Below are 24,583 nucleotides of genomic sequence, written 5' to 3' on the forward strand. Positions count from 1 at the left end.
TGTGCTGGCCAGGGCAGCAGGACCTGCAACATGCGGTCGTGCATTATCCTGCTGAAATGTAGGGTTTCGCAGGGATCGAATGAACGGTAGAGCCACGGGTTGTAACACATCTGAAATATAACGTCCACTGTTCAAAGTGCCGTCAATGCGAACAAGAGGTGACCGAGACGTGTAACCAATGGCGCCCCATACCATCACGCCGGGTGATACACCAGTATGGCGATGACGAATACACGCTTCCAATGCGCGTTCACCGCGATGTCGCCAAACACGGATGCGACCATCACGATGCTGTAAACAGAACATGGATTCATCCGAAAAAATGACGTTTTGCCATTCGTGCACCCAGGTTCGTCGTTGAGTACACCATCGCAGGCGCCCCTGTCTGTGATGTAGCATCAAGGGTAACCGCAGCCATGGTCTCCGAGCTGATAGTCCATGCTGCTGCAAACGTCGTCGAACTGTTCGTGCAGATGGTTGTTGTCTTGCAAACGTCCCCATCTCTTGACTCAGCGATCGAGACGTGGCTGCACGATCCGTTACAGCCATGCGGATAAGATGCCTGTCATCTCGACTACTAGTGATACGATGCCGTTGGGATCCAGCACGGCGTTCCATATTACCCTCCTGAACCCACCGATTCCACATTCTGCTAACAGTTATTGGATCTCGACCAACGCGAGCAGCAATGTCGCGATACGATAAACCTCAATCGCGATAGGATACAATCCGACCTTTATCAAAGTCGGAAACGTGACGGTACGCATTTCTCCTCCTTACACGAGGCATCACAACAACGTTTCACCAGGCAACGCCGGTCAACTGCTGTTTGTGTATGAGAAATCGGTTGGAAACTTTGCTCATGTCAGCACGTTGTAGGTGTCGCCACCTGCGCCAACCTTGTGTGAATGCTTTGAAAATCTAATCGTTTGCATATCACAGCATCTTCTTCCTGTCGGTTAGATTTCGCGTCTGTAGCATGTCATCTATGTGGTGTAGCAATTTTAATGGCCAGTTGTGTATTCGGACCTGAAAAAAGTAACAGAATGGCTGACGCACATGATCGGGATGAATGCAGCTATTACGATACAGATGCTTGTTTGGTGAAACTCACTTTGTAATACCAGAAGGGGGTATGGATCATTAGTTTTGGTTGCATCGGAAAGGAAATGTACATTTTCCGTCTGCGTGAGATCAGTCTCAAGTACCACACTTAACAAACACAAGGGAAATGCTGAACTTACTGCAGGTATTTGAAATTCACAAGTAGCTGAGATACAATTCTCACTGGCGTTACGAGGTCAAACACAACTCTCCTCTTTTCTGCTAAACGTGACCAAATTGTCGAAAGATCTCTCCACAATTTGCACACAATCTCGGTATCCTCGTCCAGTATCTGTCTTCCTCTCTGTTTATATTTACTTGTTTTTTCGTGAAACTTCGGTTTTCAACGACATGTTACAGCCGACACATGACTTATTTTTATTGACTTTTTAAGCAAGACTTGTGCGGCAGTAACTGATTGCGTCGTGGTGATCAACCTCCGTATGCTTCACACTATTGCATTATAGCACTTTTGTGCAGAACATGATAACTGAGACATATCTTCTGGCGACTGTAGTAACGTTTTCTGTGCTCACTTTTCACTCTTATGCCGTGAAGTAACTCACGTACAAGCTGTGGCACTAACGATGCTTGCGATCGAAAAAGGAGTCTGAGCACACATTCTGCATAGCGCCGGTACTCGCTAATTCGACATATAGATTTCATCAACGCATGATGAGTTTAATAGTGGTAGTGGATCCCAGGGCCGGCCGGTGTGACCGTGCGGTTCTAGGCACTTCAGTCTGGAACCGCGTGACCGCTACGGTCGCAGGTTCGAATCCTGCCTCGGGCATGGATGTGTGTGCTGTCCTTAGGTTAGTTAGGTTTAAGTAGTTCTAAGTTCTAGGGGACTGATGACCATAGATGTTAAGTCCCATAGTGCTCAGAGCCATTTGAACCATTTTTTTTTATCCCAGGTCTCGGGTCCCAGAGCTGAAATAGTGCAGTTACTCATAGAGTTCCAGTATGAGCTGTAATTATCGTATGGCAGCGCAACATGGTAGACATTCAAATGCGTCAATGAGGAACCGATCTAAGTTGGAAAAAAAATTAGTTCCAATTTTGGCCACCAGGTGCAAATCTGACGCTGTGATTGCAGGAAAGACGAGTGGAATTGTTTCCATATGAAATGGTTTAGGGATGGGACGTGGACAGAGAAGGTCAAACAAGTGAGAAAAGCATAATGTTGATTATAATATTAACCGGCGTTTACACAATTTGTTCAATATGAGCACTGGAGACGTCGAAGAAGTGATGCATAGAGCCAGATTTGGACCTGGTGGCCAAAATTGTAACTAATGTTTTTCAAGCCGTAATCGGTTCCACTATAACACATTATCACATCAACCAAGTTTCGCCGCCATACGATTATTATAGCTCACAGTGGACCTCACTTTAATTACAACCACCCGGTATGTGCAACGTAAATGCTGATAAACAAAACGTTTTCATAGCTCAAAATCTATTTCGTAAACATTTGATAGAGGTCGTTTATGACTGTCATCAGACACTGTTCCCAAGCTGCTTTTGGATATACTTCACAAAAATTAGAGAGTAGGGAACTTTTTTTTTTTGTAACAGGAAGGATATTTACGCTTTACGACTACTTGACGAATCGCATGAAGCACGTGATGATCTACACATTGCAGAAATGAAATCTGTCGAAACACTAACAGTTTCCGATAATCCGTCACACCAGCTGGAACCGCCTCCTCAACATGGGTCAAGAATCATTCCTCACCTCCATTGGTGCAGTGCTGCAGGGCACAGAGATACCCTTGAATAGATAAACACCGGCATTAGAAGCAAGAAGCATGGGGACGGTAGCTTTGGGACAGAATGGAGAGGATGAAAAGTCGACGCCAGCACACAGCCTACTCGTCTCGAATAGCACCAACGGGGCCGAAGAGTTTAACGTCTGCATCCCACGGCCGGATCATCGTTAATAGTGTCATATGCGGTGTGAAGGGATTTTATATGGCATCGAATGGTGTCCTTGATGTGTCTGGCATTATCTCCCACCAGTGAACGGTGCAGTGGGCTACTGTCAGGCAATTTGCATCCCTATATTGGCTTACATCACCACGAAAACACCTTACATTGGCCAATCGCTATGAACAGTACGACAGTTATATTTCACAAGCTGCGACATTGTTGCGAATAAAGCAGTGACCTGTATATAAAATAAGTTTCCTTTGATATACGTCTATGGTTACAAACGTTTTGTTAACAGATTACCGGTTTCGGTCTATAATGACCATTAACAGATCTGTAGCAAAAAATGGGAAAAACATAAATACACTCGCAGACTGTTTACGGCTTAAAAAAAATACATACACCATAATGAAAGGTACTACTGACAAATACACTCCTGGAAATGGAAAAAAGAACACATTGACACCGGTGTGTCAGACCCACCATACTTGCTCCGGACACTGCGAGAGGGCTGTACAAGCAATGATCACACGCACGGCACAGCGGACACACCAGGACCCGCGGTGTTGGCCGTCGAATGGCGCTAGCTGCGCAGCATTTGTGCACCGCCGCCGTCAGTGTCAGCCAGTTTGCCGTGGCATACGGAGCTCCATCGCAGTCTTTAACACTGGTAGCATGCCGCGACAGCGTGGACGTGAACCGTATGTGCAGTTGACGGACTTTGAGCGAGGGTGTATAGTGGGCATGCGGGAGGCCGGGTGGACGTACCGCCGAATTGCTCAACACGTGGGGCGTGAGGTCTCCACAGTACATCGATGTTGTCGCCAGTGGTCGGCGGAAGGTGCACGTGCCCGTCGACCTGGGACCGGACCGCAGCGACGCACGGATGCACGCCAAGACCGTAGGATCCTACGCAGTGCCGTAGGGGACCGCACCGCCACTTCCCAGCAAATTAGGGACACTGTTGCTCCTGGGGTATCGGCGAGGACCATTCGCAACCGTCTCCATGAATGTGGGCTACGGTCCCGCACACCGTTAGGCCGTTTTCCGCTCACGCCCCAACATCGTGCAGCCCGCCTCCAGTGGTGTCGCGACAGGCGTGAATGGAGGGACGAATGGAGACGTGTCGTCTTCAGCGATGAGAGTCGCTTCTGCCTTGGTGCCAATGATGGTCGTATGCGTGTTTGGCGCCGTGCAGGTGAGCGCCACAATCAGGACTGCATACGACCGAGGCACACAGGGCCAACACCCGGCATCATGGTGTGGGGAGCGATCTCCTACACTGGCCGTACACCACTGGTGATCGTCGAGGGGACACTGAATAGTGCACGGTACATCCAAACCGTCATCGAACCCATCGTTCTACCATTCCTAGACCGGCAAGGGAACTTGCTGTTCCAACAGGACAATGCACGTCCGCATGTATCCCGTGCCACCAACGTGCTCTAGAAGGTGTAAGTCAACTACCCTGGCCAGCAAGATCTCCGGATCTGTCCCCCATTGAGCATGTTTGGGACTGGATGAAGCGTCGTCTCACGCGGTCTGCACGTCCAGCACGAACGCTGGTCCAACTGAGGCGCCAGGTGGAAATGGCATGGCAAGCCGTTCCACAGGACTACATCCAGCATCTCTACGATCGTCTCCATGGGAGAATAGCAGCCTGCATTGCTGCGAAAGGTGGATATACACTGTACTAGTACCGACATTGTGCATGCTCTGTTGCCTGTGTCTATGTGCCTGTGGTTCTGTCAGTGTGATCATGTGATGTATCTCACCCCAGGAATGTGTCAATAAAGTTTCCCCTTCCTGGGAAAATGAATTCACGGTGTTCTTATTTCAATTTCCAGGAGTGTATATGCATTTTTGCGCTTTAAGTAAGAAGAGACATACCTGTTTTATAAAAAAAAGTTTTAGTTGTTTTTATAAAACACGTATGCCTCTTCATACTTAAAGCGCACAAATGGTTATATTTGTACAGTAGTACTTTTCATTATCGTCTATGTACTGTTTTTAAGCTGTAGACAGTCTGCGAGTGTATTTATCTTTCTCCAATTTTTTGCTACAGATCTGATGATGGTCATTATAGACCGAAACCGGTAATCTGTTAACAAAAAGTTTGTGACCATAGACGTAAATTAAAGGAAACTTATCGACAGTCATGTGATGAACACTCCAGGGACATGAGAGTGCTTGTGGTATGGTTTCATTACGTTATGGAATCCATGCCTTGGCTTATCGTTGCTGTTATCAGGCCGAAAGGGGGTGCTCATGGTGCTGCGCTAGTATCCCTACACTACTTTCACCTTAGCCTTAAGTGTTTTACAAAGAAAGGTGGTCTATTACGATCACGTTCTAGTAAGTGGAAAAAGTTGTTGTAAGGCGCATGAAGAAGGACCAAACACAGATACACTGACGGAAAAAGTCGCAGCACCAAAAAGCAGTTGTGCTACGTAAACTAAAGTTGGTAGGCGTGTTTCTACTTCTGAAAGATGACGTCGGTTCCAATTTCGCGTCAGCCGCATAAGAGTAACGCTATGAGAATGCAAATGAGGTTTGCTTTAAACACGCGCAGCAACGGTCGTGAGTGTTATTTGACTTTGAAATTGGACTTGGAGTGTTGATGTTAGTCATGAATGCCTTTAGGCGACAAAGATGCCATTACCAACACCTAACGGAGTTTGAACGACGTCGTGTGGCAGAGCTACGAGAAGCTGGATGTTCCTTCTGCGATACTGCAGAAAGACTTGGCAGAAATGCAGCTGCTGGCAGCGGTGGTCACGAGAATGTACGGGCGCAAGAAGACCGTGTTCAGGACTTTCACATGGGATTATCGAGAGGGACGACCAACGTGTTCAGCCGACGGCTCTGGCGCATCGCACTGCATTGGCAGAAGCTATAAGATCAGCAGTTGGCACCACAGTGACATAACGAACTGTTACAAATCGGTTACATCAAGGACAGCTCCGAGCCAGGCGTCCTGTAGCGCTCATTCCACTGACCGCAAACCAACGCCAATTTCGACTTTAGTGGTGTCAAGCGACAGGTCGCTGGAGGGCATGGTTGAGGCCTGTTGTATCTTCTGATGAAGGCTGGTTCTGCCTCTGTACCAGTGATGCCCATGTACTGGCTAGAAGGACGCTAGTTGAGGGCCTGCAATCGAACTGTCTGCGTGCTAGACACGCTGGATCTACACCTGGAGTTACGGTCTGGGGTATGATTTCGTATGACAGCAGGAGCAATCTCGTGGTTATCCCAAGCACCCTGACTGTGAATTTGTGCGTGAATCTAGAGATTCGACCTTCCATTCATGAACAGCATTATAGGTGGTGCTTTCCAACAGGACAACGCTCACCCAGATACCGCTCTTCTAACCCAAAACACTCTGTTGAGGATCGACGTGTTGCCTTGGCCTGCTCGATCACCAGATTTGTGTCCGATCGAGCGCTTATGGGACGTCGTCGGCCGACAACACCAGCGTTATCCACAAACTGCATTAACCGTCTTGGTATTAACCAACCAAGAGCAATAGGCAAGGCACTCCATCCGGCACCTGTGCACATCCGGCACATGCACGGTTGCATGGTTGCATTCAATATTCTGGCCGTTACACCGGTTATTAACGTACCAGCATTACATATTTGGAATGCCTTATATCGCGCTAACATTAACCTGTGACTTCGCAATGCTAATCGCTTAAATATGTTACCTAAACAAATGTACGAGGTGTGGCTAGAAAAAAACCGGACTAGTACTGGTGAAACAATAAAACGAATGCAATAAGGCTGAAAGTCGCGTGGCCTGTCACGTGACTCTCGCTCCGCCTACTGCTCGAGTTTCATCTGCCTCCTGCACTCAGTCTGCCTGTGGCGTCTGTTTTAAGTAGTTGACGTTTTGTCTATGCGTCGGAAAATGTTGAGTGTGCAGAAAGAACAGCGTGTTAACATCAAATTTTGTTTCAAACTAGGAAAATCTGCAAGTGAAACGTTTGTAATGTTACAACAAGTGTACGGCGATGATTGTTTATCGCGAACACAAGTGTTTGAGTGGTTTAAACGATTTAAAGATGGCCGCGAAGACACCAGTGATGACACTCGCACTGGCAGACCATTGTCAGCAAAAACTGATGCAAACATTGAAAAAATCGGTAAACTTGTTCGACAAGATCGCCGTTTAACAATCAGAGCAGTGTCTGAGTTAACAGGAGTTGACAAGGAAAGTGTTAGGCAGATTCTTCATGAAAGTTTCAACATGAACAAAGTGTGTTCAAAAATGGTTCCAAAGTGTCTCACAATTGAACAGAAGGAACGCCGAAGAATGATTTGTTCTGACATCCTTTAAAACATTGAAAGTGATCCCACCTTCTTACAAAATGTTATTACTTGCGATAAATCGTGGTTTTTTACTTACGATCCCGAAACTAAACGCCAATCGATGCATTGGAAAACTCCTGGTTCTCCACGACAAAAAAAAGCACGAATGTCAAAATCGAAATTCAAGGCAATAATGATTGTTTTTTTTTGACATCAAAGGGATTGTGCACATTGATTGGGTACCAGAGGGACAAACAGTGAATCAGCATTACTACATTAGCGTCCTGGCTACCCTACGTGAGCGAGTACGGAGAAAACGGAACGATTTGTGGAGAAAAAAGTCATGGATCCTTCACCAAGACAATGCCCCAGCTCACAGTGCGTTGTCAGTGAAGACGTTTTTGGCAAAACACAAGATTCCCATCTTAGATCATCCACCCTACTCACCTGATTTGGCCCCCTGTGACTTTTTTCTTTTCCCTAAAGTCAAGTCAGCTTTGAAAGGAACTAGATTTGAGACTGTTGAAGCAGTAAAAGAAAAAGCGACGGAGGTAATGTATGGACTTAACGAAAATGATCTGCAGCATTGCTATGAACAGTGGAAAATTCGTATGGAGCGGTGTAGAGACCGAGGAGGAGAGTACATTGAAGGAGATAACATGAAATTGTAAATAATTGTAAATAAATGTTTTTTCCAGCATCAGTCCGGTTTTTTTCTAGCCGCACCTCGTATGCACGAAATTTCATTGCTCTGCATTAACTGCATTTTGGTGCGGCGATTTTTTTTTTCCGTCAGTATACTTGCAGGGAATGCCGAATAACTCAGCCTCACGGCCGCACGCCTAGGTCGAGGCTCTCGGAGACCTTCACGGGCAAGGCCGATGGCAACAAAAAATTCGAATTCACGTAAGACCTTGACGAGTAAGGAGAGGACGGTGGAATCAAGTGCTGCATTTGGAAGAGATCAAGTTAAATGTGCCCGTCTCCGAACGACGACCACGTGAACAAGTTAAATGTGTCGCCATTCCAAGGACACTCGTACAAGGGAATGAAACGCTGTCAAACTGGTGATGAAACTTTTTTGGTTAGCATTGGTATAACGGTTTTCAAACACCAGAGATTGCGGCTAACTCCAGGTTTGTTGGAGAAATTAATTCTGAAAGCTTTTCTCGACTTTATAACGATTCTGAAGGTGCGTTTAGATGTGCCATATTTTACTGCAATATTTGACTGCAATATTGCAGCAATGTGGCTGCAATATACGGCAATTACACAGCAACCATTTAAATACAAAACATCTATTGTATGAACTGTCAAAAAATTACAATAAATACTCACAGTATCATACGAAAATATTACGCCATACTGTATGGCTCTGAGCACGATGGGGCTTTGTAACTTCTGAGGTCATCGGTCCCCTAGAACTTAGAACTACTTACACCTAACTAACCCAAGGACATCACACACACCCATTCCCGAGGCAGGATTCGAACCTGCGACCGTAGCGGTCGGGCGGTTCCAGACTGTAGCGTCTAGAACCGCTCGGCCACCCTGGCCGGCGCCATAGTGTGTAAAACAGCACAAAATCGATGGGAAATGGATATTTTAGAATATCACTTGAAATATAACGAGAACAGTCACCAAATACAATCACACCAGATGTTTTATATACACTCCTGGAAATTGAAATAAGAACACCGTGAATTCATTGTCCCAGGAAGGGGAAACTTTATTGACACATTCCTGGGGTCAGATACATCACATGATCACACTGACAGAACCACAGGCACATAGACACAGGCAACAGAGCATGCACAATGTCGGCACTAGTACAGTGTATATCCACCTTTCGCAGCAATGCAGGCTGCTATTCTCCCATGGAGACGATCGTAGAGATGCTGGATGTAGTCCTGTGGAACGGCTTGCCATGCCATTTCCACCTGGCGCCTCAGTTGGACCAGCGTTCGTGCTGGACGTGCAGACCGCGTGACACGACGCTTCATCCAGTCCCAAACATGCTCAATGGGGGACAGATCCGGAGATCTTGCTGGCCAGGATAGTTGACTTACACCTTCTAGAGCACGTTGGGTGGCACGGGATACATGCGGATGTGCATTGTCCTGTTGGAACAGCAAGTTCCCTTGCCGGTCTAGGAATGGTAGAACGATGGGTTCGATGACGGTTTGGATGTACCGTGCACTATTCAGTGTCCCCTCGACGATCACCAGTGGTGTACGGCCAGTGTAGGAGATCGCTCCCCACACCATGATGCCGGGTGTTGGCCCTGTGTGCCTCGGTCGTATGCAGTCCTGATTGTGGCACTCACCTGCACGGCGCCAAACACGCATACGACCATCATTGGCACCAAGGCAGAAGCGACTCTAATCGCCGAAGACGACACGTCTCCATTCGTCCCTCCATTCACGCCTGTCGCGACACCACTGGAGGCGGGCTGCACGATGTTGGGGCGTGAGCGGAAGACGGCCTAACGGTGTGCGGCACCGTAGCCCAGCTTCATGGAGACGGTTGCGAATGGTCCTCGCCGATACCCCAGGAGCAACAGTGTCCCTAATTTGCTGGGAAGTGGCGGTGCGGTCCCCTACGGCACTGCGTAGGATCCTACGGTCTTGGCGTGCATCCGTGCGTCGCTGCGGTCCGGTCCCAGGTCGACGGGCACGTGCACCTTCCGCCGACCACTGGCGACAACATCGATGTACTGTGGAGACCTCACGCCCCACGTGTTGAGCAATTCGGCGGTACGTCCACCGGCCTCCCGCATGCCCACTATACGCCCTCGCTCAAAGTCCGTCAACTGCACATACGGTTCACGTCCACGCTGTCGCGGCATGCTACCAGTGTTAAAGACTGCGATGGAGCTCCGTATGCCACGGCAAACTGGCTGACACTGACGGCGGCGGTGCACAAATGCTGCGCAGCTAGCGCCATTCGACGGCCAACACCGCGGTTCCTGTTGTGTCCGCTGTGCCGTGCGTGTGATCATTGCTTGTACAGCCCTCTCGCAGTGTCCGGAGCAAGTATGGTGGGTCTGACACACCGGTGTCAATGTGTTCTTTTTTCCATTTCCAGGAGTGTATGTCAGGACAATTCGCAGACGTAATTGAAAATGGAAATCTCTCGAAACAGCTGTTGTAATAATCAATAAATGTTTTAAACAATGATACTGGAACGTTACTTACAAGGTCTTCCGTTTTCTTTACAGTCCCACACAGTGGAATTGTGTTTTATTCTAGAAAATATTTAAAAATGAAAAAAACTACAGATATTCTACTGTATTTTTTATACTGTTAATCTGTTTTCGCTGAGCGAGATCACCGCCACACAAACGACTATGGGCTATGGTTATCAAACTTAATATGACATTAGAAAACATGTACGGAATACGTGCAGGTTCAAATGGTTCAAATGGCTCTGAGCACTATGGGACTCAACTGCTGTGGTCATCAGTCCCCTAGAACTTAGAACTACTTAAACCTAACTAACCTAAGGACATCACACACATCCACGCCCGAGGCAGGATTCGAACCTGCGACCGTAGCAGTCGCACGGTTCCGGACTGCGCGCCTAGAACCGCGAGACCACCGCGGCCGGCAATACGTGCAGGGAAGAAGCTATAGTTGTTTATGATAACAGTAACAAAGAACCTCAAAACTAACACAGAACTACATGTACGGAATTCTCAGGTGGCACAAATCATATTATACTTACAAGTCACAAACTACGTCTCAGTGTCAAAATATGGTTCGGGTTACAAATATCACGAGTGTTTCATGAGGAGTGACACACACACCTATACTCGTAGAACATTTAAACAGCAGGATATTTCGAAATTTAATACAGTTATAGCAGAAGCCTGAAGTGGTACGCGATGTTTAGTGAACTCAAGTGTGAACCCATGGCAGGAAGACGACTATAATTTCGCGGAACACTATTGAGAAAATTAAGAGAACCGACATTTGAAGCTGACTGCAGAACGATTATATTGCCACCAACATAAATTTCGCGTAAGGGTCTCGAATAAAAGAGAAACTAGAGTTCGTATGGTGGCGTATAGTCAGTCGCTTTTCCCTCGCTCTGTTTGCGTGTGGAACAGGGAAGCAAATGATTATTAGTGGTACAAGGTACGATCAGCCACGCACCGTACTATTGCAGATGCAGGCGTAAATTTAGATGTAGAAGGTAAATGCAAGGCTGTGGTTTGGGCAGTATATTGTGTTACTGAAGGTACAGGTTTCTTGCGTGCTGCTGTAGGCAGACATACGTATGCGAATGGTCGGACAATAGACACCTGTAGTTCGGCGGTGAGAGACGATGACAGACGCTTGAATGGGGAAAGATAGATGCGGCGCATAGGAAAATTAAAGAGACCTTTGGGAAAACAGAAGCATCTCTATCAATATTAAGAGCACATATGACAAGCCTGCACGAAGCAAATACAAGAAGTATGAATGTTGCAAGGAATGCATAGAGGGGAAAGATTTCAAGAAAATGTTACAGAAAGAGATGAAGAAATTACTAAAGACAGATGCAAGATATGATACTACGAGGGGCATTTGATAGAGTTGTGAAACAAGTCCCTCAAAGTAGATTAATTATTGGCTCTGAGCACTATGGGACTTAACATCTGTGGTCATCAGTCCCCTAGAACTTAGAACTACTTAAACCTAACTAACCTAAGGACATCACACACATCCATGTCCGAGGCAGGATTCGAACCTGCGACCGTAGCAGTCGCGCGGTTCCGGACTGCGCGCCTAGAACCGCTAGACCACCGCGGCTGGCGTAGATTAATTATTCCAATCTTTGGAAGAGCCAGTCATAACATCATAACAAAGCTATTTCACTTGGTATGCATGCCAGTCAGACTGGAGAACTCCTCTCAGGCTTCAAGCAGAATGGAACAGTTCTTATTCCAAGGAAGGCAGGTGCGGACAGGTGGCAATACTACCGAACATTCAGTTTAATAAGTTATGGTTGCAAAATACTGAAATGAATTATTCACAGGAGAATGGAAAAATTGGTGGAAGCCGATCTCGGGGAAAATCAGCTTGAATTATAGAGAAATGTACGGCCGGCCGTTGTGGCCGAGTGGTTCTAGGCGCTTCAGTCCGGAACGGCGCGACTGCTACGGTCGCAGGTTCGAATCCTGCCCCGGACATGGGCTGAAATCTATCCCTGATTAATCTGTAACTTGAGAAGGCAGTAAAGGCAAACCAGAGGACATTTGGAAACGGAATTAGAGTTCAAGGAGAAGAAATAAAAGTTTTTCTGTTTGCCAATAATACTGAAATTCTGCCAGAGACATGGAAGGACGTGGAAGAGTAGTTGAATAGAATAGATAGTGTCTTGAGGCTATAAAATGAGTACCAACAAAGGGAAAGGATAATGAAATGCAATCGCATTAAATCAGGTGCTGATAGAATTAGATAGAAAATGAGAAACTAAAAGTAATGGATGAGTTTAGCTTTCTGGGTAACAAAATACCTGACGATGGCCGCAGAAGAAAGTGTTTGAGTCATAAGCCGTCTGACTGGTTTGATGCGGCCCGCCACGAATTGCTTGACTGCGCCAACCTCTTCATTTCAGAGTAGCGCTTGGTCCTTGCGTCCTCAGTTATTTGTTGGATGTATTTCAATCTATGTCTTCCCCTATGAGCTTTTAACCTCTACAGTTCCATTTATTATCATAGAGGTTATTCCCTGATGCGTGAATTCATGTCCTGTCATCTTATCCCTTCTTCTTGTCATTGTTTTCCACAAGTTCCTTTCTTCTCCGATTCTGCGGAGAACCTCCTCATTCCTTACCTTAACAGTCCACTTAATTTTCAGCATTCTTCTGTAGCACCACATCTTAAGGGCTTCGATTCTGTTCTGCTTTTTGCTGCAGAATAATGTTGAAAATTATCTGCGTCGAATAACTAATAAGGACGTATTGAATCAATTGGTGATACATGGAAGCTCAGTTTGACTAAAGGAAGGGGCAGATTGATAGAAGAACCCCAAGGCATCTAGGAGTCGTTAGTCCGGTAATGGAAGGAAGTGTTTGCGGGTGGATGGAGGGAGGGCCGGACTAAAACTGTGTCGGGAATCTGTCCTGCATACAGTAAATATGGTTCAAATGGCTCTGAGCACTATGGGACTTAATATCTGTGGTCATCTGTCCCCTAGATCTACGTAAACGTAACTAACCTAAGGACATCACACACATCCATGCCCGAGGCAGGATTCGAACCTGCGACCGTAGCGGTCACGCGGTTCCAGACTGAAGCGCCCAGAACCGCACGGCCACACCGTCCGGCTGCATACAGTAATCAGATTCAATTTTACGTAGGTTGTTCTGGTTATACAGGATGAAGAGGCTTGCACAGGATAGGCTAGCATGGACATCACTGCGGTTTTCGGGCTGAAGACCACAGCAAGCAATAAATGAAACTGAGTATGTGTATTTTACGGGTGTATGGGAATTGGGGAGAGATGGCTGGAGTGTTAGGTTACGTTTTTGCGATAAGAGGAGAGCCGGCCGCGGTGGTCTAGCGGTTCTGGCGCTGCAGTCCGGAACCGCGGGAGTGCTACGGTCGCAGGTTCGAATCCTGCCTCGGGCATGGGTGTGTGTGATGTCCTTAGGTTAGTTAGGTTTAAGTAGTTCTAAGTTCTAGGGGACTTATGACCTAAGATGTTGAGTCCCCTAGTGCTCAGAGCCATTTTTGATAAGAGGAGAGTTACATTTTATTTATAGTGTTGGCTATTTATTAGTTTCACTTCATTCCTATACGTTCTGCTGCTTCCAGTTCTTTACTGAGTGTTGTATATGAGGTTAATCAAGTGGCTGTGGACAGCCCACAACACGTGGTCAGCAAATACATCACGCACTTCGTGTCCTACTTATGTGTACATATTTTGCATTCGTTTTCGATAACATGTTTTGCAATTTCTCACACATTGTGCGCCATTTTTCACTTGGAGTAGCTCATCATAACTGTAATTATGTGCCCGTGAAATTCATGATAGAAGCCGGTGTAGTGCTCGTGTCAGCGCCGTTTCAATAGATTTTTTTTTATCAAATAAATGTTTTTGATAATGATGTAGATATAAGTTGGTGGCCTCCTACGGAAAGGACCTTTACAATTCTCCTGCGATGCTCTTGAAATGCAATGGAACGAGAAGACGGTTTTAGTGCGGCCCGGGTTTCTCCGGTGAAACATTTTCCACGATCTGTTATTTAAATCGCACACTTCTTCAGACGTCATATGTCGGACAACAGCAGATCGTTGCCTTCCGAAGCCTTTCGCAACGGGGCTATTAAGTATGTCCCGCTCTTCTGTAAACGAGCCTCTAGTCTCAAAAGCGTGTGCGTTACTCGAACAGTTGAGAACGGACATTCGACTGTTTTATCGCACATATTAGTTGTTGAAACCTCATGCCTGTCCACTTTATGCAATAGCAAAGCGTCACAAAGCATCGTACATTCTTCTAGCAATAGTTGTTTCTTTTGTCAACTTATGTAACATCAAAACGCAGAAAGATCATTCGCGCCTTTAATTTAGCTCTGAAAACTGTATATTAAACGTATAATGTTCACAAGTTAACCTGCTTACTAGATCAGGAGTACATTCATACTGTTTCAGGTTATGTGACGCAGTGGCTGTGGGAAGACTTAAAATGTATTGCTTCCAGAATGTTACATGCTGTATACAAGGGGATATATAGAACAATTAAATATGTATTCTATGAATAAATGTTCGTCAACTACGTGTATTACGAATCTTTTTTACTGTCATATATGTTTAGGAGTGAAAGCTCGATTTTCTGAGTTTTTAAGTTTCAGCTGAAGATTTTCGTTAGTACCTGGTGAAGGGCTCACACACGAGGAACGTTATGTAGTTAAATAAAAGAAATGGTTCCTGGTGAACAATAAACTAGAACACTATCCGTAGGTTATAAAACTGTTCAAATGTGTGTGAAATCTTATGGGACTTAACTGCTAAGGTCATCAGTCCCTAAGCTTACACACTACGTAACCTAAATTATCCGAAGGACAAACACGCATACCCATGCCCGAGGGAGGACTCGAATCTCCGCCGGGATCAGCCGCACAGAGTTACAAATAGCTAGATTTTGCAAGAATCTGCTTCCTCTTAAACTATGCCAAGACTCATCCATGTCACTAGAACTTCACAGTTCGCCACAGGTAGGCGAACGTCACAGTTCGCCACATGTAGGCCAAAGAGACAGGAACATTGCGCTGAAATTTAGTAAATACATTTAATCTTCAGCAACGGATTAAAATATCCGTAGTAGCCAGTTTGCTTGTAACTATACACACTGCTGACATTGTTAAAAACCTACACAAGGACATTATATAACACTACACTGAGTTGACGAAAGTCGCGGGACAGCGATATGCACATGGCGGTAGTGCCCCGCAAACAAGGTGTAAAAGGACAGTGCAATGTCGGACCTGTCATTTGTTCTCAGGTGATTCAAATGAAAAGGTTACCGATTTGATTATGGTCGCAGGACGGAAATTAACAGACTTCGAACGCGAAACTGTAGTTGGAGCTAGAAGCGTGGGACATTCCATTTAGGAAATCGTTAGGGAATTCAATATTACGAGATTCACAGTGTCAAGAGTGTAACGAGAGTACCAAATGCCAAGCATAACCTCTCACCATGGATAACACAGTGGCCGACGGTTTTCGCTTAACGACCGCGAGCGGTGGCGTTTGCGTGGAGTTGTCGGTGTTAACAGACAAGCAACACTGTGTGAAAGCACCGCATAAGTCGATGAGGGACGTACGATGAACGTATCCATTAGGACCTTGGGACTAAATTTGGCATTAATGGACTATGGCACCAGAGGACTGACACGAGTGCCTTTGCTAACAGCATGACCTTGCATGTAGCGCCTCTCCTGGGCCAGTGACCATATCGGTTGGATTCTAGACGACTGGAAAACCTTGGTGTGGTCAGATAAGTACCGATTTCAGTTGGTAAGAGCTGATGATAGGGTTCGATTGAGGTACAGATCCCAAGAAGCCAAGGACCCAAATTGGTTATACTGTATTTAGCTGCTTGGAGACCATTTGTAGCCGCTCATGGACATCGTATACCCGAACAACGATGGAATTTTTGTGGATGAAAATGCGCCATGTCACCCGGCCAAAACGTTCTCGATTGGTTTGAAGAACATTGTGGACAATTCGAGTGAATGATTTGGCTACCCTGACCGCCCGACATGAACAGCACGGAACGTTTATGGGACACAACCTAGAGGTCAATCTAGAGAGTCGTGCTTGCGTAGCTCAGTTGATAGAGCACTTGCCCGCGGAAGACAAAGGTCACGACCTCGTGTCTCGGTCCGGCACACAGTTTTAATCTGCCAGGAAGTTTCATATCAGCGCACACTCCGCTGCAGAGTGAAAATCTCATTCTGGAATCTAGAGGTCAACTCGCGCATCGGCAACACTTTCGCAAGTATGGGCGACCTTAGAGGCAGCCTGGCTCAGTATTACTGCAGGGGACTTCCAACGACTTGTTGAGTCCATGCCACGTAGAGTTGTTGCACTACGTCGGGTGAAAGGAGGTCCGACACGATATTAGGAGTATCCCATGACTTTTGTCACCTCAGTGGAAAGCCACCAGATCGGTCAATCAGGAACATCTAGAATTTTTTTCACAAAATTGTTCAATCACATCACATGCAGAAATAATAAAAAGAAAACTGTAGCTCTCAATAGTTGTAAGAATTGTTGGCTTAAAGAATTCTACCTACAGAAGGCTCTTCTTTCATACTTTTCTTAACTTACTTCCAAAAATCAACTCATTGCCATTTTTTGTAGACACTTTCATAAGAAACCTTCATTACGTCGTTTCTTTATGATTACTCATAGCTATAAGAAAATTTTGATAGCTTGTTCAGGAATCGTGTATCCAGAGTTAGCTATATCTTTATACAACTACTTTGAGTTAAATGTCTGAGACTTTAAAAAAACTATGTGGCCAATGTTTTGATATATCTCACTATTGTCGCGAAAATGTCAAATAACATAGTGAAATTTAATGGTGGTCTATCAGTGAAGAAGATTGTCACCAAATCCCGGTATTTTACAGCGTTGTAGTTTGACTTCCACTTGGACTCACGTGTTCTTTCTATTTATTTAACAATATAACCTCCCTCCTGTATGAGTCATAACATGCCATGACGAAAACCTCGTAATGAAACTAGAATATTTATATAACTGACACAATTAGTTTTAGAAGGTGTATTGGCCCGAGAGCTAAATTTGACAAGAACTACATAGAAAGTATTGTATCTTAATCGATTAATGGATATCCATTCAGTGTCTTTTTGGGTAGCATATGTCACTGGTGCAAGCTACATATATATTTCAAAATCATTAATATGAATCTGAAAGTCACAGTTTCAATTTAACAATGTGAAATTGTATCAATTTTATAACTGATTCCAGGGTATTCAACAAGTTATTCAGAAGTAGTATTTTTATTACTAATAATACAGCAATAGTGTTACGTTGACACTGAAAATTAAAACACTGAAGTAGGAAAAAAAACGAATTAAAAGTAGGAAGAAAATCGTGAGTGCAACAAAATACCAAACTACTGCTTCTCAAAGTGGAGAAACGGAAATAAACTTCAAAAAGACTACGGTATTTGCTTTCGAGACAATGCTCAATCTGTTATTTAGTCTTATAACAAACAGTCAGTGCTAAAATTATACAACAGTACTGTTGTGTGGGTGAACAATTTCAGCAACAAAAACTGACATGCGTCAACAAGTAAATCAGTGAATACGAAATATGATCAAAGTGAAGAAAAAATATTTAAATCTGTCGGTATAATGATGTACCAAAGAAACGTAGACTTTAGAACATAATTCCTATACACGCTCAATTTCCTCATTATATCTTCGCAGAAAGCTTCTAGGCAACATAATAAAAGCTAATATATTAACCGGAAAAAAGGCAAGTCACTATCCATGCCAAAAACTCCATTCGTTTCAACTAGTTTACCATTTTAAGCTCCGATTTCCGTTAGATTAGCGTACAGTACGACTATAAGTAAATCACAACGGAAAACATTCCGAGGTTTAATATAATGTCTAGACCCCAGAAGGGGCAACTGCTCCTTCTTGCCAGCCTTGCGGACGTCTGTGTCATTGTCGATATCGAGTACTGTGTTTATGTTTCTCCTCATACGCTACCAGTATTACTGTCAATATGATGACGTGCTGCCAGCATTTTGATGATGAAAAGTTCACTGAAGATCTTCCCTGCACCGAGACTATTTTGAGCCTTTGGATGGAAAACAGGAATAACTTTTACCGAAATCACCTCGGATTGTTACTTCTCTACTCTCCAATAATCTCTAGGCGGAGACAAGAGTACGTGGTGTTGCACAGCTTTGAAATATGGAAAGGTCTTTTCGCACAGTTCTTTCCTAAGCGTTACGCATTTCAAAATTTCGTTATCAGACTGAAGGTATAGAATAAAGCGTACAAGGAGATTAACGAATCCAGTATGCACATAATAACATAATTATGTAACTTAGTAATCCATACAGAGAATTTTAAGTATAACATTGAACGTACATTTAAATCAAACTTTAGTAAAAAAAATAAAACCTCATCAGAGTGAGAACATGGGCTGAATATAATACAGACCTCATCTCATAAAGGCGTATTTGAAAGTGGCGTTATCTATTCGAACAGAAGCGGTGTCAAACTGACTGCAGCTATTGAGGTACCTAAGAAGTAAACAAACGCTGGTAGGTGGCACTGTCATTGGCCACAGAAATGAAGAATAACTTTACAAAGAACTATACATTGCGATGAACTATACAACACCGTTAACAACTTGAAAAAGAAACAATTATGCTACTTTTATGGAAGAGAAACTCAAATATTGACAGTAGGTGAAATTCACATAGCATGAAATATGCGTCGTTAGGTGGCATCGTGAATAACGTTACAGAGGTAGTCGTTAGTCAATTATCAAAACTGGTTGTTTCAATGTAAAGAAACAAAATGTAAGCTGTGAAAGGTAAAGACTACAGTCATCATACAATAAAATTTTATTCAAATATCACCGAATGTACTCATATTACAAAAGTAGAACACGTAATAAAAGACGTGCAACATAATCATTTAGGTGATCCTAGATTAGTGGCAACAACTTGGAATAAAAGGAAACCGTTACTACAATTGAAAGGATTTTTGTTTTTTAAAAGAACTTCTACATCTACATCTACAAGAATACTCTGAAAACAACATTTTAGTGCCTGGCAGAGGGTTCACCGAACCACTTTCACAATAATTCTCTGTTATTTCAATCTCGTACAGCGCTCGGAAAAAACTAACACGTATATCTTTCCATGCGAGCTCTGATTTCCCTTATTTTATTATGGTGGTCATTTCTCATGGTATAGTATCCTTTCTTCATGGTACAGTATTAGATTGTAATAACAGGCCAGCTTTTATCACTTTACAACCTTCATTAACATAATTGCTGCAAGAGTATGACCAACAGTAGTCATACTACAATAGTCAAACATACAATGGATTACATGCAAAAGAACTTTTTAAGTAAGCCTAAATAAGTGGTAACAATTTGAAGTGAAATCATAGACAACGAAAGTATCAAATATATGTATATGAGATTAAATCCGTATTATATTCAGCCTATGTGCTCAGTTTCGTGAGCTTTTTACTAATGTTTGATACAAATGCAAGTGCGATATTAACTGAAAATTCTGGATATGGATTACTAAGATGGCTACTTCCGTTATTTTGTACATATCGTTAACTTCACTATACACCTTATTCCACAGCTTCTGTCTGGTGATGATGATGATGTTTGGTTTGTGGGGCGCAGAACTGCGCCGTCATCAGCGCCCGTACAATGTCCCAATTTTTACATAGTCCAACTTTTTCACAACCCAATCTAGCCACTGACACGAATGATGATGATGAAATGATGAGGACAACACAAACACCCAGTTCCTGGGCAGAGAAAATCCGCAACCCTGCCGGGAATCGAACCCGGGACCCTGTGACCCCGAGGCAGTAACGCTAGCCACTAGACCACGAGCTGCGGACCTTCCGTCCGGTGATGGAATTTTTAAACGCGTGAATTTCTAAAGAATTGTGCAGTTCTTTCCATATTTCAAAGTTGTGCCAAATCTGAATGGTCGTCTTTAGATTAGATTAGATTAATTATTCATTCCATAGACCCATAAAAGAGGGAATCCTCCTGGGTGTGGATCATGTCAGATAAATACATTACAAAAATGTAATTAGAAAAACTTGAGTTTCATTAATTTTAGTGACCGTCAGTCAATATGTACATGAATTAAATTTAAACTTCTAATATTTACAGGTTTAATACTTACATCTGCTTTCATTAAGTCCATCATTCAGACATTTGCTAGTTTCTTGGCTATTACAACCAACTATTGTCAAAAATTAAAGTAAATTAGTCATTTCAGTGATCCTCAGTTAAGAACAGTCAGATTATGCACAAGATTTAAAATTAAACTTCCACTATTTACAGACTTACATCTGCTTTCCATACATCCATCATTCACACAGCAGGTAGGTACTTGGCTGTTACAACCAAGTATTGTCAAAAATTGAAGTACAATAAATTTTCATTAAAATGGTCTACTGCACTTGTTGAGAAACTCACGGATGGAGTAGAAGGAGTTGGCCACCAAAAATTCTTTTAAATTATGTTTAAAGTGTGCCTTGTCTGAAACTAAACTCTTAATGGTTGCTGGTAACTTATTGAAAATATGCGTTGCTGAATACTGGACTCCTTTCTGGGCAAGAGTAAGTGATTTTAAATCTTTATGTATAGTATTCTTATTCCTAGTATTGATACTGTGTACTAAGCAGTTAGTTGGAAAAAGAGATGTATTATTTACAACAAACTTCATTAAGGAATAAATATACTGAGAAGCTGTTGATAATATCCCCAATTCTTTGAATAGGTTTCGACATGATGTTCTTGGATTTACACTACGCATTTCTCTCATTATACGCTTTTGTATTCTAAAAAATTTTTCTCTGTTTGTGCAGTTACCCCAAAATATGATACCATATGACATAATGGAGTGAAAATAAGCAAAATATTCCAGTTTTTTTATATTTGTATCTGCTATATCTGACTTCATTTGCATTGCAAACACAGACTTGTTTAGGCGCTTTAGCAGTTCGTTAGTATGTTGCTCCCAACTGAATTTATTATAAAATTGTAATCCCAAAAATTTTACACTCTCAACTTCTCCTATTTCCATGTCATCATATTTCATACACACACCAGAAGGAAAGCTCTTGGAAGTTCTGAACTGCATATTGTGGTTTTTTTTTAAGTTTAATGACAGTGAATTGGCTATGAACCACTTATTAATGCCAGTAAAAATTTTATTAGCTGCCCTTTCTAAATTTATATTTGATTTACTATTTATTGCAATGTTTTTATCATCTACAAATAAGACAAACGTGGCATCTGGTAATGTAACAGATGACAGGTCATTAATATACACAAGAAACAGTAGTGGACCTAGTATGGAACCTTGGAGAACACCACATGTAATTTCTTCCCAGTCAGATGATGTCTGATTGCCTACTGCTGAAGTGTTACGTAATGACACCCTTTGTTTTCTATTAGAGACACCACTTTGCAGCACTATCAGTGGCGCCATAATATTTTAATTTACTTGATTCACACAGCCAAATGCCTTTGACAGCTCACAGAATATGCCACTTGCCTCTAATTTGTTGTCCAATGAATTAAGGACATTTTCGCTGTAAGTGTAAATAGCTTTCTCAATAACAGAACCCTTAAGAAACCCAAACTCTGACAGTATGTTATTTTCACTAAGGTGCTTAAGTAGACGCTTGAACATAACCTTTCCCTGCAATGGATGTATTTCCCATCAAGTAATGGAGTACGGAGTGTGGCGTGGCTCACCGTCGTCCTGAAGATGTCAGCGTCGTACGAGAAGACGTAGGCGCCGGCAGTCGCCGCCATCATGACCAGCGACAACGCCGCGCCGGCGGTCGCACTGCGCGGGCCTTCCATTGCTACTCGCGCCGCGCCGTCCGGCGACCCACACATATAGCGAGCTGTCTCGTGGTCCAGTAGCGACTTACTGGGTGGGGGGTGGGGGGGTGGGGGGGTGAAGGCCGCACGCAGCCGTGGCCCAGTGCCTCGGCCCGCAAGGTCGCGAGCGACGACCCGTCTGCGGGGGGCGGGGGGGGGGGGGGGGGGGAGGGGGTAGAGGGGGGCGGGCCGTGGCGCCCCAACAGTGCCACCCGCCTCCAGTTATGACACGTGTTGTTGTTGTGGTCTTCAGTCCTGAGACTGGTTTGATGCAGCTCTCCATGCTACTCTATCCTGTGCAAGCTTCTTCATCTCCCAGTACCTACTGCAACCTACATCCTTCTGAATCTGCTTCGTGTATTCATCTCTTGGTCTCCCCCTACGATTTTTACCCTCCACGCTGCCCTCCAATACTAAATTGGTGATCCCTTGATGCCTCAGAACATGTCCTACCAACCGATCCCTTCTTCTGGTCAAGTTGTGCCACAAACTCCTCTTCTCCCCAATCCTATTCAGTACCTCCTCATTAGTTATGTGATCTACCCATCTAATCTTCAGCATTCTTCTGTAGCACCACATTTCGAAAGCTTCTATTCTCTTCTTGTCCAAACTATTTACCGTCCATGTTTCACTTCCATACATGGCTACACTCCACACAAATACTTTCAGAAATGACTTCCTGACACTTAAATCTATACTCGATGTTAACAAATTTCTCTTCATAAGAAACGCTTTCCTTGCCATTGCCAGTCTACATTTTATATCCTCTCTACTTCGACCATCATCACTTATTTTGCTCCCCAAATAGCAAAACTCCTTTACTACTTTAAGTGTCTCATTTCCTAATCTAATACCCTCAACATCACCCGACTTAATTCGACTACATTCCATTATCCTCGTTTTGCTTTTGTTGATGTTCATCTTATATCCTCCCTTCAAGACACCATCCATTCCGTTCAACTGCTCTTCCAAGTCCTTTGCTGTCTCTGACAGAATTACAATGTCATCGGCAAACCTCAAAGTTTTTATTTCTTCTCCATGGATTTTAATACCTACTCCGAATTTTTCTTTTGTTTCCTTTACTGCTTGCTCAATATACAGATTGAATAACATCGGGGAGAGACTACAACCCTGTCTTACTCCCTTCCCAAACACTGCTTCCCTTTCATGTCCCTCGACTCTTATAACTGCCATCTGGTTTCTGTACAAATTGTAAATAGCCTTTCGCTCCCTGTATTTTACCCCTGCCACCTTTAGAATTTGAAAGAGAGTATTCCAGTTAACATTGTCAAAAGCTTTCTCTAAGTCTACAAATGCTAGAAACGTAGGTCTGCCTTTCCTTAATCTTTCTTCTAAGATAAGTCGTAAGGTCAGTATTGCTTCACGGTGGTGGGAGGGGGGGGAGAGGGGGGGGGGGCCGTGGCGCCCCAACAGTGCCATCCGCTCCAGTTATGACACAGCACGTCGTTTATCCCTGGAGCTCGCTGCTGCTGGGGGAGGAGGAACGGTTTGGCCGACCTCACACTGGACAAGTTAGCTGACGTCGACGTGGAGCTGTACGAGTTTTGTGACGTCACTGCCTGTCATTTCACACCGGGGGGGCATTGCCTAGCATGAAACTGTAATATTATTGGATTTCAGTTACTTTGCATGTGAGATATTTGTCATTAAAGAAAAGGACAGCCAACGAGCTGTAGTTCGTAAAGATACTATCGAGGGAACCTCCCCATCACACCCCCCTCTGATTTAGTTGTAAGTTGACACAGTGGATAGGCCTTGAAAAACTGAATACAGATCAATCGAGAAAACAGGAAGAAGTAGTGTGGAAGTATGAAAAAAATAAGCAAATATACAAACTGAGTAGTCCATGTGCAAGATAGGCAACATCAAAGAGCGTCTGCGCTCAGGAGCGCCGTGGTCCCGTGATTAGCGTGAGCACCTGCGGGACGAGACGTCCTTGGTTCAAGTCTTCCCTCGAGTGACAAGTTTAATTTTTTTATTTTCAGACAATTATTATCTGTCCGTCCGTCCGTCCGATGCGATGTAAAAACATATGTTTTGACGGAACACAGGGAAAATTGTTCGACTGTGAAAC

General features: G+C 44.0%; 1 protein-coding gene across 1 annotated transcript in view; it reads right to left on the bottom strand.

The window, feature by feature from the left end:
• The window catches only part of LOC126260351 (lipase 3-like), a 166,937-nt gene extending 144,434 nt beyond the window's left edge, over positions 1-22,503 (bottom strand). Inside the window, exon 1 of the mRNA XM_049957677.1 lies at positions 22,357-22,503. Within this exon, the coding sequence (XP_049813634.1) occupies positions 22,357-22,503 (147 nt within the window). The remainder of the gene's footprint in view (positions 1-22,356) is intronic.
• Positions 22,504-24,583: the final 2,080 nt, after the last annotated feature.

This window comes from Schistocerca nitens, chromosome 5 (assembly GCF_023898315.1).
Source record: "Schistocerca nitens isolate TAMUIC-IGC-003100 chromosome 5, iqSchNite1.1, whole genome shotgun sequence".
Lineage (NCBI taxonomy): Eukaryota > Metazoa > Arthropoda > Insecta > Orthoptera > Acrididae > Schistocerca > Schistocerca nitens.